Genomic DNA, 16,641 nt, shown 5'->3' on the forward strand with positions numbered 1-16,641 from the left:
TGAATTTTTTTATATAAATATTTTTTATATGCAATTATTTCAGAAATAAGAAAAGCTACAACCTTCAAATATTTTTCGTTTTATTCTACATGAAATTGCGCACATTTTCATATATAAAACTCTATGAAATGCCTAATATGAAACGGAGCAAATATTCCGAGAATGGTACGTACGCATTTTGGAGATTTGTGGCGGAGAATCCGCGCGCGGAGGGAAGGAAAGATTTATTTTTAAATTCACCATAAATCTAAATATTTTGCTAGAGACTTCGAATTTGTTTCAAGATGAAGATAAATGACTGAATATTACTACACTGTAAGAGTTTTAGCTTACAATTGCGTTTTTCGACCATTTCGGTAGTCAAAGTTGACCGAACGTGGCATTTTTTCTATTTATCGTGATTTATATGCAAATATTTCAAACAAAAAATGGAGAGAAGCTCACCTTCAATTGATTTTTAGTTTTAATTGTCTACATAGAAATTGGCCACACATTTTCATATATAAAACTTTATGTAACAGCTAATTTAAAATGGTGCAAACATTACCACAATCGCACGTATGATTTTTTCAGAAGTTATCGCGCGGACGTAAAGAAAATATTTTTTTCATAAATTCACCATAAATCGAAATATTGTGCTAGAGACTTCCAATTTGTTGCAAAATGAAGGTAAATGCTTGAATATTACTAGAATATAAGCGTTTTAGCTTACAATTGCATTTTTCGACCATTTCGGTAGAGTCAAAGTTGACCGAAGGTTGAAATTTTGGCAATTATTGTTATTTATATGAAAATATCTCAAAACTGATAAAAGCTACAACCATGGGTTGTTTTTCATTGTATTGTGCATGAAATTGCGCACATTTCCATATATAAAACTTTATATAACGGCTAATTTTAAAATGGTGCAAACATTACCACAATCGCATGTATGATTTTTTTCGGAAGAGTTACCGCGCGGACGTAAAGAAAAAGTTTTTCATAAATTCACCATAAATCGAAATATTGTGCTAGAGACTTCCAATTTGTTGCAAAACTAAGGTAAATGATTGAATATTACTAAAATATAAGAGTTTTAGCTTAAAATTGCGTTTTTTGATCATTTTGGTAGAGTCAAAGTTGACCGAAGGTTGAAATTTTGGCAATTATCGTTATTTATATGAAAATATCTCAAAACTGATAAAAGCTACAATCATGAGTATTTTATTGTTGTATTCTACATAAAAACGCGCACATTTTCATATATAATGCTTCATGTAACGGCTAATTTACAATGGTACAAAAATTATGTCAAAGTGACGAAATAATTTCCGAGATGTGTCACAGATACTTTTTAGTGCGGCAAGAAAGAAATTCGCGCTTGCGCACCTGCATAAAGATTGTAAACAAAACAACACCTTGATCCGTGAACTCCCAGCATCCCACAAGGTGCGTGATTCAAAAGTTTTAGGAAAAAAATTTTGTAAGTTGACGTAAAATACGTCCAGTCGGCACACGGGAGACAAAAAATGTTGACGTAAAATACGTCCAGTCGGCGCAAGAGGGTTAATCTGATGGAAACACCTTAGCAGCTGTCATGTCTATGGGCATGCCCAGGTAAAGGATCCTTTGACTGGGCAAAAGATTTAACTTTTCCAGATTTATCACTATGCCTAAACCACAGCAAGATTGGAGAAGGTATTTCAAGATGTTTATCCCATGAGAATGAGCACAGGTTGAGAATACAGTGAACACTTGAAAACACCTGTGGAGCTGTTGATGATCTGAAACAAAGAACCTTTAATTAGTAGACTTTCTGTCTCAAGGTTGAAGCGAAGAATTCCTGGATGATTGGAATCAGGAAGTATCCATCCTTCAGTCTATCATGAGCATGAAAGTAGTTCTTGACAACTGCTAGGACTGTGTGTGGTTTCCACCTTCAATTATGTCTTCCCAATGAAAAGGCTGAGTCGACATGTCTATTACCAGTCTCCAATCACCTGTTGCTTTGGGAACCAGAAAGATGTAGCCGTAGAAACCTGGAGAAAGGTCTTTAACTGCCTCCACAGCCCCCCTTTATCATCACCTAATTCACACTTCCTCTTGGAGAGCTAGAAGCTTTGGCAATCCTGAAGCACATGTTGAATGGTGAAGTGAGGCTTGCAGAGGGGAGGAGGAAACTCTAAGGGTAGTAGATATCCCACCCATAGTAGAACATTACTACCTAGGCCTCCACTGTACTGCTGCCAAGCTATCCAATGGCTCACCAGGCATCCTCCCCACTCATGGCAGTGAGTGGGGAGGGCACCCACTTGATCGTCTACCTCCTCTAACTCTGCCTCTGCCTCCTCTTCCAGGCCTGTAAGAGTGGGGCTTAAAGGGCCGCCTGTGAGAAGTCGTCTTGGTTTGAAGTGATGAATTTTGATAACCTATGTGCGTTATTGCTGAACTCTTTAGTCTCTTAGATGACTCTCAGAGATGACATGTAAAAAGAAAAGATTGAAGTCTTGGTTTGTTAGTGCCAGCACGAGAATGGCCAGACAATTCCATGACAGCTCTATGTACAAGACGAGCATTATTGTCTGCTATACTCTTGTCAGCTACAGTGTGAAGCTGTTCCTTGAAGAAGAGATGCATCATAAGATATCCCCAGTCCATAAGACTTAGAGTGGAATCCATACTGACAAATTTTGAAACACTTTAGAAAGAGCAGCTCCTCTTCTTTTTAGTAGCAAATTAGCCCACACATTAGCCGTTAAGTGAGCCATGTAAGAAATAGTCTTACCACCTGAGATACTAACAACGTAAAGAAGGCAGTACTTTCTTCAATGTTGCCCATGAAGTGGAAGAGATCTGAGCCACTGTTGTTGCTTTAATTTGGTCTAATGGTAATAACACCTGCACCTAAACAAACCAGGTCTGAATTACCTTAATTGGCTGTAAGGAAACCTTGGAGGTTGCAGAAGTGTCTATGCCGAGGCAATGGTGAAGGAAGTAACTAAAGGATCTACTGGAATGGAGTGAATTGTCCATCCCAGAGATAAGAGAATTCACTTGGCTAAGAATGAAATCAGCATGCTTGTTAACTTGAGCCTTAACAGCCTTCCTAAGAACTTGTTAAACATTAGATTCTTGTGTCATGTACCAAGTAGGCCAAGAATGTAGACATGCTTGGACAGCCAAGTATCAGCTGTAGATGAGGAGCGATGGCCTGAAGAATGCTTGCAATACTTCTTCCTAGGAGAGTCAATGAAATCCTTCTTCATCCACTGGTAAAACAGAAGATGAAGAAGAGGCACAATTAGACTAAGAAGGTGATGAGCAATGTTTCTTCTTGGATATCAGATGCTCAGCACAGCCATTCTTCTTGAGACACACCTTAAACTCTGTCAAAGAGATTTGACAAGAGTTGCAAGGAGCCAACATATTAGGAAGGGAATCTAAGGGTCGAACTGGGGAAAATTTGTAACTAAATAATTCCCTCATCAATGTGTTCTGATAGGTCCCTAGTATTACCCAAATAAAAATAAAAAACCTGTCCAGGGGCCCTAGCAAAATTTTTAAGGGGCAAAAAAAAAAAACAAAAAAAACCCTGAAATTACAATTTTGTTTTATTTGCGTTACACTCCCTAAACTAAACATTTTATCAAGAACATTATTTTATACACAATTAAAAGATAAAATTACCTCTTTAATGGTATATAATGATTTATGCTTTGCTTTGTTATTATAGTACCTATTATTTCAACAAAGGTTGATGTTAAAACTCTGAAAATGCATTTTTTCCAAATTTAGTCTTGTAACTTTTTAAATAGAAATTTTCTGAGAACATTTTCACTGCACTATTAAAGTAATAGGTCTTCTATATAATGGTGTATAATATGTTGTATCTTAATTAGTGATGGTGGTATGGTTCGAAAAGGGTTCCCAATTTAAACTCCATAAAGGAAGGGAATCCTAAGGGTCGATCTAACCAGTATAAGTTTTTAACCAAATAAATCCTTCATCAATGTCTTATGTCCCTAGTATTACCAAAAAAACTGATGTCAAGAGACCTTAACAAAATTTTGAGAGGGGCAAATAAACCCCCAAATTAGTTTTATTTTTTTACATTTTGACTGTTCATATATACTTCTAAACTACATTTTATTGAAAACATTATTATACATGAAATTAAAGTAGATAAAATTACCTTTTCTAATGACAAACTGCTAAAACACTGAAAATTCATGTTTTTCTGAATAATCTCTAGCATAATACACAAATTTTCAGTAAAAAAAACTACAGCCTTAAACTCAGGTTTGGCAGTGCAAAAAAGTCATAGGTTTCTCATTGATCTGAGGCCGAGTAGTTATAGAAATTAATTAAAGTAACATTACTATTATGATTTTTAGTTAAACCTTATTACTATGATGAAAGTTTATATTTTTTCCCCAAAGTATTTCTCAAAAAGCACAATTATGATCCAATCTCTTTCATCTTTTACAACCAACTTCAATTTTAACTTCCCCGGCTCTCACACTCTCCTTACATTTAAGAACAATCCCTAAATGAGCCCTATGGGTCTAGAAATGTGCCTTGGTGGACTCTTTAAACTATTACAGTTACCATCCGAGTTACGACCTGCGCGAGTTACGTCCACCCGTACTTACGACAGTGTCCGACAGGGGTCTATTTTTTTATATTTGGCGGCGTTTACTGTTTGGCAGCGCGGTAGCGTAGTGCGTGTGGCGCGGTATGACAGTTACGACGGCGCCGGCAGCACAGCATCCCAGACAGACTCATCCCAACCACCTCACTCACTGTCTAGACATTGTAGCATGTTTGTCAAACGAACACAAAAGCCCGCCTCATCCAGCATCGAAGCCACCCCCTCCCCTACATCGGCCAGCGCAGTAACCACCCCTTCCCTATCCCCTGCCTCGCCTGACTTAACAGCTGATCTTTCTTTCGACCGTGCGTATGAAGAAAGTGTTGATGACGTCGAACCAAGCACCAGTGAACATTAATTTTGAGTGTTGTTTTGCTTATTTTTTTACATGCATATGTATTTTCTATTTTGTACTACAGCTGTATGTTCTATTTTTGAACTGTAACTTTTCTATTTTCGTATTTTGATCTTCATTTGTATTTTTGTATCATAAATTCAACTGCAGTAATATTTTATTTCTAAAACCATATTATATTAATATGTATGTACGTAGTATATCAACTAAGCAACTGAAAAAAAAAGCTAAATACATTGCACCTACAGTATAATATTAAAAATATCTCTATGATAAAATGATAACAGTGAAACTAAAAGGCATAAAAATGATAAACACATAAACAGCTTGTACGTATAGTACAACAGTAATATTATTCAACAGAAAAAGTATGATAAAAGTGAAACTAAAAGGCATAAAAATTATAAATAAACAGCTTGTATATACATATGTACAATAATATTATTCAACAGAAAAGTATGATAAAATTATAAAAGTGAAACTAAAAGGCATAAAAATGATAAATAAACAGCTTGTATATGCACAATAATATTATTCAACAGAAAAAGTTACTTAAAAATGCAACACATTCATATCATATGTCCTCGAGTACAGTATAATCGTCCACTTTAACCGAGTACTTATAATCCACGTGTCGGCCATTTTGGCTGGTATTTTCGACTAACGACCATTCTGACATACGACCTTTTGGTCGGAATGGATCTAGGTCGTAACTCGGATGGTAACTGTATTAATATATAATTCTCTATAAATTGTCTGTATAAGGGTGTATAATAATAATGTATATTTTACTCAAATTGTGAAGGTGGTACTGGACAGTTTTGAAAATGATCCCAATGAGGTTCCATAAGTGTGCTACTTTCATGTTCCATATGACATAAATCAAAATGTTTTCTGCATTTGAAATAACAATTTATCATCTAGTCATTTTGATTAGATTTAAAATAGTCTCATTTGCTATGGCCCAACCTGACCTGGCTGTAAAGTTTTTTTTTTTTTTTTTTTTCAAACTTGAAAATATATTTTGATAGAAAAACTTACTTCTTTGTAGATGAATAAATTTTTTTACGCATGGTGTATACTACTAATGCATATTGTACTCGATTAGTAGGCTGTGTATTGTATATCTGGTGAAATTCAGGTTATATATGAAACTTTGAATCTCAAGTCACTTTCAGTATAATTATGTGCAAAACTGTAACCTTCATCCGAATTTCACCAGATATATAAATACTAATCGGGTTCAATACATATTTATTTGTATACAACAATACGTATGCAATTTATTCATCTATGAAGAAAAAGTTTTTCGTCAAAATGCACTTTTAATGTTTAAGCATTTGAAAAAAAAGGTTATGGCCAGGTGAGGTCGGGCCATAGCAAATGACTAATTCTAATCTAGTAATTTGCCAAGGTCAAAATGACAAGATGATAAATTGTTATTTCAAGTATAGGAAACATTTTGATCTAACTCATATTGAATATGGAAGTAGTGCACTTGTGGAACTTCATTGGGAACATTTTCAAAACCATGCAGTACCACCTTCACAAATTGAGTAAAATATACAATCTTATACATATTACAGACAATTTATAGAGAATGTTATATATTGATAATGCAGCGAAGCTGTTTATAGAAAATACCTATTAAAAATGCTGAAAGACAAAATTCGAACAAAAAAAAATGCATTTTAAGGGTTTTAACATCCTCTGTCAAATCATAGGTGCTATAATACACAAAGTATACATTTATATCAAAGTTAATTTAATCCACTTTAATTACGTATGTAATAATGTTTTCGATAAAATGCATTGTTTAGAATCAATAATACACAAAGTATACATCATTTATATCAAAGTTAATTTAATCCACTTTAATTATGTATGTAATAATGTTTTCGATAAAATGTATTGTTTAGAATCAAAGGTACCATACTAACAAAGCAAAGTATACATTATTATAGCACCTCAGTGGCATGATCAGTTTGGTCTTGGCCTGCCACTTCAGTGGCCGTGAGTTCGATTCTCGGCCATTCCACTGAGGGGTCAGAGACGTGTATTTCTGGTGATAGAAGTTCACTCTCGACATGGTTCAGAAGTCACTTAAAGCCGTTGGTCCCATTGCTTAATAACCACTGATTCCATGCAACATAAAAACACCATGCAAACAAACAATATACATCTTTATATACCATTAGAAAGGTGTTGGGAGAGCTGTTGTTAGTCGAGATGACATCACTGAAATGTAGATCTGGAAACTTGTCATAGCAGATGTTACTGGGCTGCAAGATGACATGCAGTTAGACAAAAATCCAGAAAGGCTTGGTACCCCTGATAGACCTAGCAATGCCCAACACTTGAAATCTTCGGTACAGCTCCTAGACTGTACTAGAGGTAACTGCAATACTATTTGGTTCACCACAGGGGTGGAGTAATTCTTTCAAGTTTCCTCTTTGAGGAATTACTGTAATTTCTGGAATAGAAGAGGAAGAAAGAAAAGAGCAGAGGGAGCATAACTCTCCCCGGCACCCCTCAGAGAAGCCAGCAAATGGTTCTTATCCTTCTTGCTCTTACCAAACTTCTCCCACTGCCCAGAAGACTGGCCAGTACACTGCTTGATGCAAGAAAATGCCCAGAAGACCAGCTAGTACACTCCTTAATGCAAGCAGTTAATGGTCTACCATTACAGGAGACAAATTGTCCACAAGGAAGCCACACTTAGCAATGGTCTGACCATGTTTCTTCCCCCACTGTGGTTTGGCCATGTTCCTTCCCCCATTGTAGAAAAAACAAAAGCAAGGCAAGAAACCACGATGCAAGAATCAAGGGGAAAAAATTGACTCGCCCAAATGCACTCACCACCCAAAGCTAGGAAGAGAGTGAGCATTGTCTCTTGCTACTTCTCTTGGTGGAGAAGAAAAAAGTGAACGGTGACACAGAACAAGGGAGGGGTATTCCTTCAACTCGCCTCCAAAAAAACTGCTCCAGCTCAGCCTTAAGAATCTTATATTAAAGGCAATGGTTAACATTTCTGTAGTAACAAAAGCATTTTATTACTGACATTGACAAAAATGACAAATTTTTTAATCAAATCAATTTGTATTTTTCTTAGCTAACAAACCTGAGGTAATCTCTTGTGCCAGCTGGAAACTCAATCAAAGATTATAAAGCAAGGAATCAGTGGCATCTGGCAACTCATATGTATACGAGGTGGAACCTGGTCACCGACCAGGCATAGAACCCCATGACGCTTCACACTCTCTCTCCCAACCCAAGAAAAGAGGGGGACGGCTAGACTGAACTGCCCTTCCTAAAACAACTTGTTCAAAAGAAGGGGGTTCAAGCCCGTGAGAGAATAGACAATCCAATATCTAAAAACTTGGCCATCTAGGTTGAAACACGATGATATATGACCAGATCCATTGTATTCCAGGAAGATAAAGAAAACTCTGCCTGTTCAAGCAACAAACCATGCAAGCCACAGGGGTTTATCACCACTCCTCACTCCCCTTGCTAGAGGGAGTAGTAGTGTTTGCTACTGAATAGCAGATTTGTCTATTGTATAGTAACAATACAAAACCACCATCAGTATGACCACTGTACTCACCTGTAACAGACCAGTTCCAGCATATGACATGACTATTTTTTGACCCGCCTGTAGGAAGAAGAAAGGGAAAAAAGAGAAAGAAAGAGGCCAGCCAACTCGCTCATTTTCTCTTCCGCAAAATCATCTTAGGTAAGATACAAACTGTCCTGCCATGGGCACTGGGTGAGTTACAAAACTTGTTGGGCAGCCACCACCATACCCAAGGAAAAAGTGTCTAAGGAACTGTCGGCAACTTCCTTTAAGTAAAAGGAAGAGAATGTGGATTGACATACCAAGAATCAGCGCTCAAAATTCTATGAACAGACAATTTCTTCTTAAATGCCAGAGAGGAACTTATACTTCTGATGCCATGTGCTCTAGCCTGCACAGACTTTGTGACAGAACTAGTATGTGAAGAGTAAGCCTGTTTGTCTCACATAACCAGAATGAAATAGTGTTCTTGGACACTTCCCTTCTTGACCAGCCTATGCTAACAAAAAGTCTACGGCACCTAGGTCTTAGGAAACAAGTCCTGTGGATTATTGTCCACAAAGTCATACAGTTAGGGAATAGAAAACAAGGCATATATGTCCTCAAGCACAGAGGGATTTTGGGTTTTAGCCACGGATTCCGGGACAAATTCGAAGGCCATAGACCCCCAACCCCTGGTGTGTTTCAACATCATAACTTAAGCCATGAAGCTCCTAACTCTTTTTGAAGAAGCCAAGGCTAACAGGAAAACTCTTTTAGAGTTGGATCCCGGTCTGATGACCGACATAGGGGCTCAAAAGGAGCTTGAGTGAGACTTCTCAGGACGAGAGAAAGATCCCACATAGGAGATTGAGTTCTCTTGGTGAACAGTACTGTTTGAAACTCCTGAACAACAAGGAGATTTCCCAGGATGAAGAAATGTCCACACCTTTCAGGCACAAAATCAAGCCCAAGGCCACTCTGTAGCCTTGTGACAGCAGAAACAGAAAGACCTTTCTCAACCCTGAGGAAGATCAGAAAATCCGCTATCCACTGAACAGAAGCTCCGAGTAGAGAGGAACCCCGTCGATGACACCAATCACAGTAGACTGCCTGTCCCCTGGTAAACTGCTGACAAAGATTTCCTGAGATAGCCTGACATCTGGCCCCCCAGCCTTTCAAGAAAAACTTCTCACTCAGAGGAGATCATTAAGTCTCCAGCCATGAAGAGACAGGGACTCGACTGACTAGTGAAACCTTTCCACGAGGTTGGCAAAGGAGCCGTTGCCATGGGGGAATTTCTCTTGGAACTTCTGACAGAAGGAACAGAGGGTACAGGAACTACTCCGCTAGAGGACACAGAGGTGCCACCAAAGTCATCCTGAGATTTCAAGAACTTATTACTCTGTTCAGAATTTGACGGATTAGGGAGAACGGAGGGGAGGCATACACCTCGAGATTGTCACAAGGATTTAGCAAGTGGATCTAGGACCATTAAACCTCCAACTTCCTGTTGAAGCGAGTGGCAAAGATGTCTAGTCTAGGCATTTCCCAGATGTAAAAAAAGCCTGTTCGCCATGTCCTGATACCAAGACTACTTCGTGCCAAGGATCTGATTCAGACGACTCGGCTTGTCTGCCACCATATTCCTCTTGCCTGGAATGTACCTGGTGGAGAGCTCCACAGTTGTCAATCGCCCATTGGTGCATCTCGATTGTCAACAAAGAGTTGATAAGACACCAGGCCCCTGTTTGTTCACATAGGCGACCACTGTGGTGTTGCTGACATCAGCACAATGGAATGTCCCTCTACCCTCGCCCGCTGACCTAGGAAAGCTGCTTCCAACTTCAAAATGTTGATGTGAAGCAGCTTGTCCTCCACATTCCAAACACCTGAGGCAAGGAGATCTTCCAAATGAGCACCCTAATCTTAGAGGGAGGCATCCAAAAACATGAGTACTAAGTCTGGAGGGAGTGAACACAGAGGGACTCCCCCCGTGGGATTCAAAAAGACCAACAAAGGTCTTTTCTTACCTCTTCTGACAGAGGAACTCTCTGGAAAGGGGAATCTCCCACTGGGGGCCAGAATTCCTTCAGTCTCCACTGTAGAGAGTGAAGGTGAAGGTGACTATGAGGGATCAGCTTCTCCAGGTCTGTGACAGGAATGAACATGCCCCTGAACTAAACTTTTTCAACCTCTGGTCCAACGGAAAAACATTTGACGCAGCAATATCTATATCCATACCCAGATAGAGCGCTTTCTGGCTGGGTACCAGATTGGACTTCTCCAGGTTTACTACTATGCCTAGATCCCAACAAAACTGAAGAAGGCAATCCCTGTCTTGAAGTAGTTTCTTCCTGGAGCTTGCCAAGACCAGCCAGTTGTTGAGGTATCTCAACAGGCGAATCCCTTGAGCATGAGCACACTTCGAGACTAGGGCAAACACCCTTGTCAACACCTGAGGGGCCATAGTCAATCAGAAGCAAAGGACCGTAAACTGGAAGACTTGCTCTCTCAGGCTGAAGCAAAGGAACTTCCTGGACGCAGGGTGGACTGGAATCTGATAATAAGCATCCCTCAAATCTATTGACAGCAAGAAGTCGTTGTCTCTTATTGCTGCCAAAACTGTCAGAGGCGTCTCCATTCTGAACCTTGTCTTCTTTACAAAGTGATTCAGTGTGTAAAAATCTATCACTGGTCTCAAATTGCCTGTAGCCTTTGGAACAAGGAAAATCCAAATGAAACACCCCGGTGAAGGGCAGTGTACTTCTTCCACCGCAACCTTGCCCAGCATTTTCAACACTTCCTCCCGAAGAGCCAAGTACTTTGGAGAGCCTTGAGCATAAGTCCAATTGAGAAGGGTCCTGTCTGAGAGGGGGGGGAGAGAAGTCAAAGGGTAGTAGATATACTCCTGAATGCATCTTCTACCCACTTCTCCACTCCATGCAACTGCCATTTGGCCCAATGGCCCGCCAGGCATCCCCCTTCCCATGGCAATGGGGAGGGAGAGGCACCCACTTAACCCATGACTCCCTCTGCCCCTTCCTCTAGATTCCCTCCCAGCCTTGTAGGGGCGAGATTGAAGGGATGAAGGGACTTTGACAGAGAAGCAGCCCGAGAGGCTCTCCAGTAGTTGAACACCTCGTCAACTTGACAGGAGACTGACTTGTCAGCCATTGCAGAGGGGGAGTAGGAGGATGAGAATGAGCCTCCGATTTAGATACTGCCTGATGCACTAGCCTATCTTTGGTATCTGCTCACAGCCAGTTAATCACATCTTCTAAATGAGTTCTTGGGAATAGAAGCTGCAACTCGAGGAGATCCCCGCCACCTGTGACCAGGCCTCGCCCCTGGACATGATGAGATTGTTTAATGTAGCCCCCTCTCCCATGGGATATTATGTCCTTCCCAAGAGGGAGGAGGCTACACTTTCTGCTTTATTTCAGATTCTGAATCAAACAAGATGGCGGTTTGGGAGACGTCAGCTGCGGTGGCGTCTCTGCCTCCTGTTGTTGTGACGACATCTCCACCTTCTCCTATGACAGCATAACAACCTCTCGCTGAGCCATTGGAGATGGTGTTTCAAGATATGGTCGAGAGGCTGGACTCTTTTCGAGAGAGGTACCCTGCTCTCTCTGGTAAGAAGCATCATTGAAGGATTGATTCTTCCTCACCTCCATCTAGCAAGAGACATTGTAAAGGCAGACAGCACTCATCTCCACCATCTCCCTCTGCTTCTCCACCTCCTCCTCGAGTGAAAAGGAGAATTCTGGACTTTGTGGCGTCATCTTCTGCGAGTGAGAGGAGTGCTTCGCTGTCTCTCCCTTACGAGTACATGTATGTGGCCATGGAAGCGATAGCCCTCCATCCCACCATCGGTCTCCTGTCCTTGTTTCAGTCCATTGTCGAGATAAGGCTCCGATTAAGGGCATGTGTACCTAGACTTCACCCCAAGCTGCATGCGTTAAGACTTTTCACCAACTCCTCCCAAATTCTTGTTAGTCTTTCCTAATGGACGGGGCATGCTCAGATCTTGCAGCGTGTTTAACCTCTTGGTTTCAGCATAGGAAGTGTTATTCCACCAATGTGGTTCAACTGATGCCGTATCACCTTAATTCGGACGTGATCTGTCTTAAGCCTGGTTTGACCCTGGATCAGGGCCTTGGCTATGGAGGATGCTGCTTCTACCATCTTCAAATCTCTGTCCTGGTTGGACTGGTGGTCCACTGTGGTAGCCAGGATAGCTTCAGATCGTACTAAGGGAAGTTCAGCTAGTCATTCCTCCTTTGTCAGGCTATTGCAATCTAGGGCTAAGGCTATTTCATGACTAACTTCAACCTCGTACACCTATGAGTTGCCAGATGCCGCAGATTTCTTGCTTTACAATCTTTTAGTTTTAACCGTTTCCAGCTGGCGCAAGATTATCTTAATGACTGAAAGTTTGTTCTATGTATGAGCAATATTTTGCTACGATTCTTACAATCCTGTGGATATTTTAACAAATTACTACAATGGAATGTAAATTTTTTGTACTTTAATTTTATTAAAGCTCCCGTAATAACAAAAAGTTAACATGTAAATATTATTTATTACCTACACACAAACCACCTACAATGTTAGTAGGGAGGGGTTAGTGAAACTGCAGTGGAGTCAACTGATGAGAGAAGCAAGAGACTTTAACCATCTTATATGGTAATTTCAGAATAAAATTTTTACTTCAAAGCTAATTACTATATAGTATATTAGAATGCACACAAGTGCATGATGATTATATAGATATAACTAAACAATTATATCAATTAAAAAGAGATATGTTTTGTTGATTACGACTTGTATAAGAGTATGCAACTGTACAGATTGGTCTAAATCCCAGTTTTCTAAGTTACTACAGGAAGTTTGACCTACTAATTTTTGTATCAGAAATAGGCCGCCAAAAAGTCAAATATTACAAGCATATGTACATGCAGATTCTCACTTTCACCTAGTTTTTAAAAAGCATTTAGACTTCTTATATTCATATCCACTACAGCCAGACTGCTCAGCTGGAATGAAAGTGATATAGCTAATATGGCCAAGCAGTGACACGCTGGTTAATTGTCTACCACTTATTAATCATTTTGAATTAAAATTAAAAAGTCTGATTGACTTGTGAAAACCTTTGAAATGTGCATTTTATACAGCAATTTTTAGTTACACTGTATCAACACTTCCTCACATTCTTAGGGCATATAACCACCTTCCTGGGATTATAAATAAATATGCCAAAATGGACTTAAAATCAGTTTAAGTATCACCTGAGTTTCAATAGCTTTTTAAGTTAATTGGGTGTTACTAAAATATATATATATGAATGTATATCTTTAAAAATTCAATGCTTGAAATTCAAAAAAGTAAAAACAGATCATCCAAATAAAGAAGTTAAATGGACACTTCCACATTGTAATTTTACAATCCATATCAACTGTAAATTTAAGATTTCTCTGCATAAGAGAGAGAACTAAGTATCAAAGATCTGGACCAAAAACTCTAAGATGCTTTAAAAACATACAATGCACATAGTTATTCCTCTGAAATATAAAAGAATTTTGAATTTGGTTACTACTTTTTACCTGTGTACGATTATCTCCCGAGCCATGTAGCAGGATAGGGTGGAAGAAAACTGTATCGCCTTTTTCCATGCATAACATAGCTTTGGGCTCATCATCAAAACCACGAACTCCATGGTACATCTTGTTTACCCCATCCTGTGAAAGCAAGTAATACACCCATTTCAATGAATTTAAAATACCAAAAGAAAACTATAACTCTTGAATTTCAGTAATCCATAAAACACCAACCACTAACTTCAGTAGAAATCTAAACTAGGTACTATTTGTCTTTGTACCTAAAAGTACAATATTTGGAGATGCAATTTTTAACTAGTCAATTAACAGCTTGTGGAGTAAAATTACCCTTTAAAAGCTCAGGTTATACAGTTATGGTACTCAAAATGTCAGCATGTTAGCCCTGTTTATTGCAGGAAATGGACACAACCAATATTTAATCCTTGTCAATGGCTTAATAAGTGTCATGCAGTGTCAATGAAATCATATCACCTTTGTACTCAGATCTACAGATATTTATGAAAATTTTCTACATATGACCGCAAGAAAATAATTTCCATCTTGCAGCCTTCCCAAGTTTTGTAAACCCCATCCAGAGAAAACAACAAGGTATTTAACATCAGTCGTTTACGTAAACAAGGAAAACTATGACCTTAGATCTCCAATTTTATGCATTACTGTAGTAATTTATTTTAACAAGTAAAAGAAACATTGTGCTGTTACCTCCCATTCTGGGTACTCGTGTTGTTCAAGCTTTCCTTTATGAGAACCTGGGAGGACAAAGAGGCACCCATTGTCATTGTTTATCTTCTCCATAGCTGTCCAGGCACATACAATTCTGTTTGCGGGTCTGAAGGAAGAAGAAAGCAAAATGCTATCATGTTTTCATAAAATGACATTATATTTGCATGCTACAAGTAGGCATAAAAGTATGATACTTTACAGCATACAAAAAATACAATTCACACATGAAACCGGTAGAAATATGAAATGCTCATGATAATTTATCACCAATAAAAATGCATTTAGAAGAAAATCTATTATATTCTCTTGATGCAAAAAGCAATATATATTAGGGTGAGTGACAAAGTACAGTACTTCCCCTTCCAAATTTGAATACTATAACTAACTGGTGTTAAGTACAGGGACCCATTACAATTATGTTATATTCTTGTAATACCGATTTTCTTATACAGTCGAACCTCTAAAAACCAGTATTCTGTGGTCCAGGAACTCCCATGGATTGGCTGTATTTTGAATCGGCTGCCATTAGTTCGTCGAGAAGTCACAAGGACGGCGCCACATATTGTTTATAACTTCCTAACAGCAAAAATTATCCAATATCTTTTGTTCTTATGAAAATAATTGTTAGTAATGAAAATGTGCAAAATCAAATAAGTTTTCAATAGTAAATTTAAATGCATAAATATATTTTTTAAAGATTCCACTTGAGAAAGCACTATAAAGTCAAAACTTTTGATCAAAACAATGAGACACTTAGCAACACATGGATTCCTTACTCTTAGTGTGCTTGAAAGACCTCATTTCTTTCATACAGTTGTATATTTACCCATCCGATGTGCCACCCAAGAGATCAGATGATGATACAGGTAAGAAATGCAAACATAAATCTTTATCTATACTAGCAATTATGAAGTAATAAAATTAGGAGACTCGAGTCAACTGTAGGATTCTGCAGATTCTGAGAAAAGTAGTCAGCCTATAGTTAGGCTAGCTTGGGAATGTAGGCTAAATGAGTTAAATAAAGTAATGTACACTATTTTAAAGAAAATTATACAGTATGAAGTTATGAAATGATCAAGTGACAAAATATGAATAATAAAATGATGATAATAAGTGGTGCCAGAACTTAGCCAAGTAGTAGTGCGCCAAGTAAGCAACTAGGCTATTTGTACTAGTCTACTTATAATTAGCTTGCAAGACTGTTTACCTAGGGGCTTAATTTTTCAGGCGTGTATTCTATTCTTGGATTTTCTGTGGTCTGGCAGTGACCTGGTCCAAAGGTTCTTGGATTTAAGAGGTTGAACTGTACAATTCCATTACTGACACTTAGCCCACATTCAGACTTCAGAACAAATAAATAGGTCCCACTAAATAAAAAAAGAAATAAAAATAAAACGCCCAGATTCCAGTCAAGCAGTAGCCTCATTCTTTCATGTTGTCCATAATGTGTTAAAACAGCAGGGTTGGGAGGCGGGAACTTCATTACAAGTAATGTATTTTGTAAAAAATAAAAAATTTATTTTACTCTTCAACTGCTTTCATTTTGCAATCCTATTACACATACTATTTAGCTTGCATCCCAACTTGGGAGGGTAAAATTTGAGCTGCCAATGTCCCTGAGTAGCTTATGGAGACCATATGGATCATCCTGATAATTCTAGGATTGAAAAGAGCATGTATATTAAGGACAAAGGATAATATACTCTCATTAACTAGACAGGAACTTGACTACTATATAAGAGTAATTGACATG

At 38.5% G+C, this 16,641-nt stretch overlaps 2 protein-coding genes across 2 annotated transcripts in view; one reads left to right on the forward strand and one right to left on the reverse strand.

Annotated features, from left to right (window-relative positions):
* LOC135216390 (sodium/hydrogen exchanger 9B2-like) overlaps positions 1-16,641 on the forward strand; it is a gene marked incomplete in the record, with an annotated part of 345,785 nt that overhangs the window by 259,135 nt on the left and 70,009 nt on the right.
* The window catches only part of LOC135216391 (phytanoyl-CoA dioxygenase, peroxisomal-like), a gene marked incomplete at its 5' end in the record, with an annotated part of 48,202 nt that overhangs the window by 7,005 nt on the left and 24,556 nt on the right, over positions 1-16,641 (reverse strand). The window contains 2 exon segments of the mRNA XM_064251669.1: positions 14,151-14,285; positions 14,868-14,994. Of these exon segments, the coding sequence (XP_064107739.1) occupies positions 14,151-14,285; positions 14,868-14,994 (262 nt within the window).

This window comes from Macrobrachium nipponense, chromosome 6, assembly GCF_015104395.2.
Source record: "Macrobrachium nipponense isolate FS-2020 chromosome 6, ASM1510439v2, whole genome shotgun sequence".
NCBI lineage: Eukaryota > Metazoa > Arthropoda > Malacostraca > Decapoda > Palaemonidae > Macrobrachium > Macrobrachium nipponense.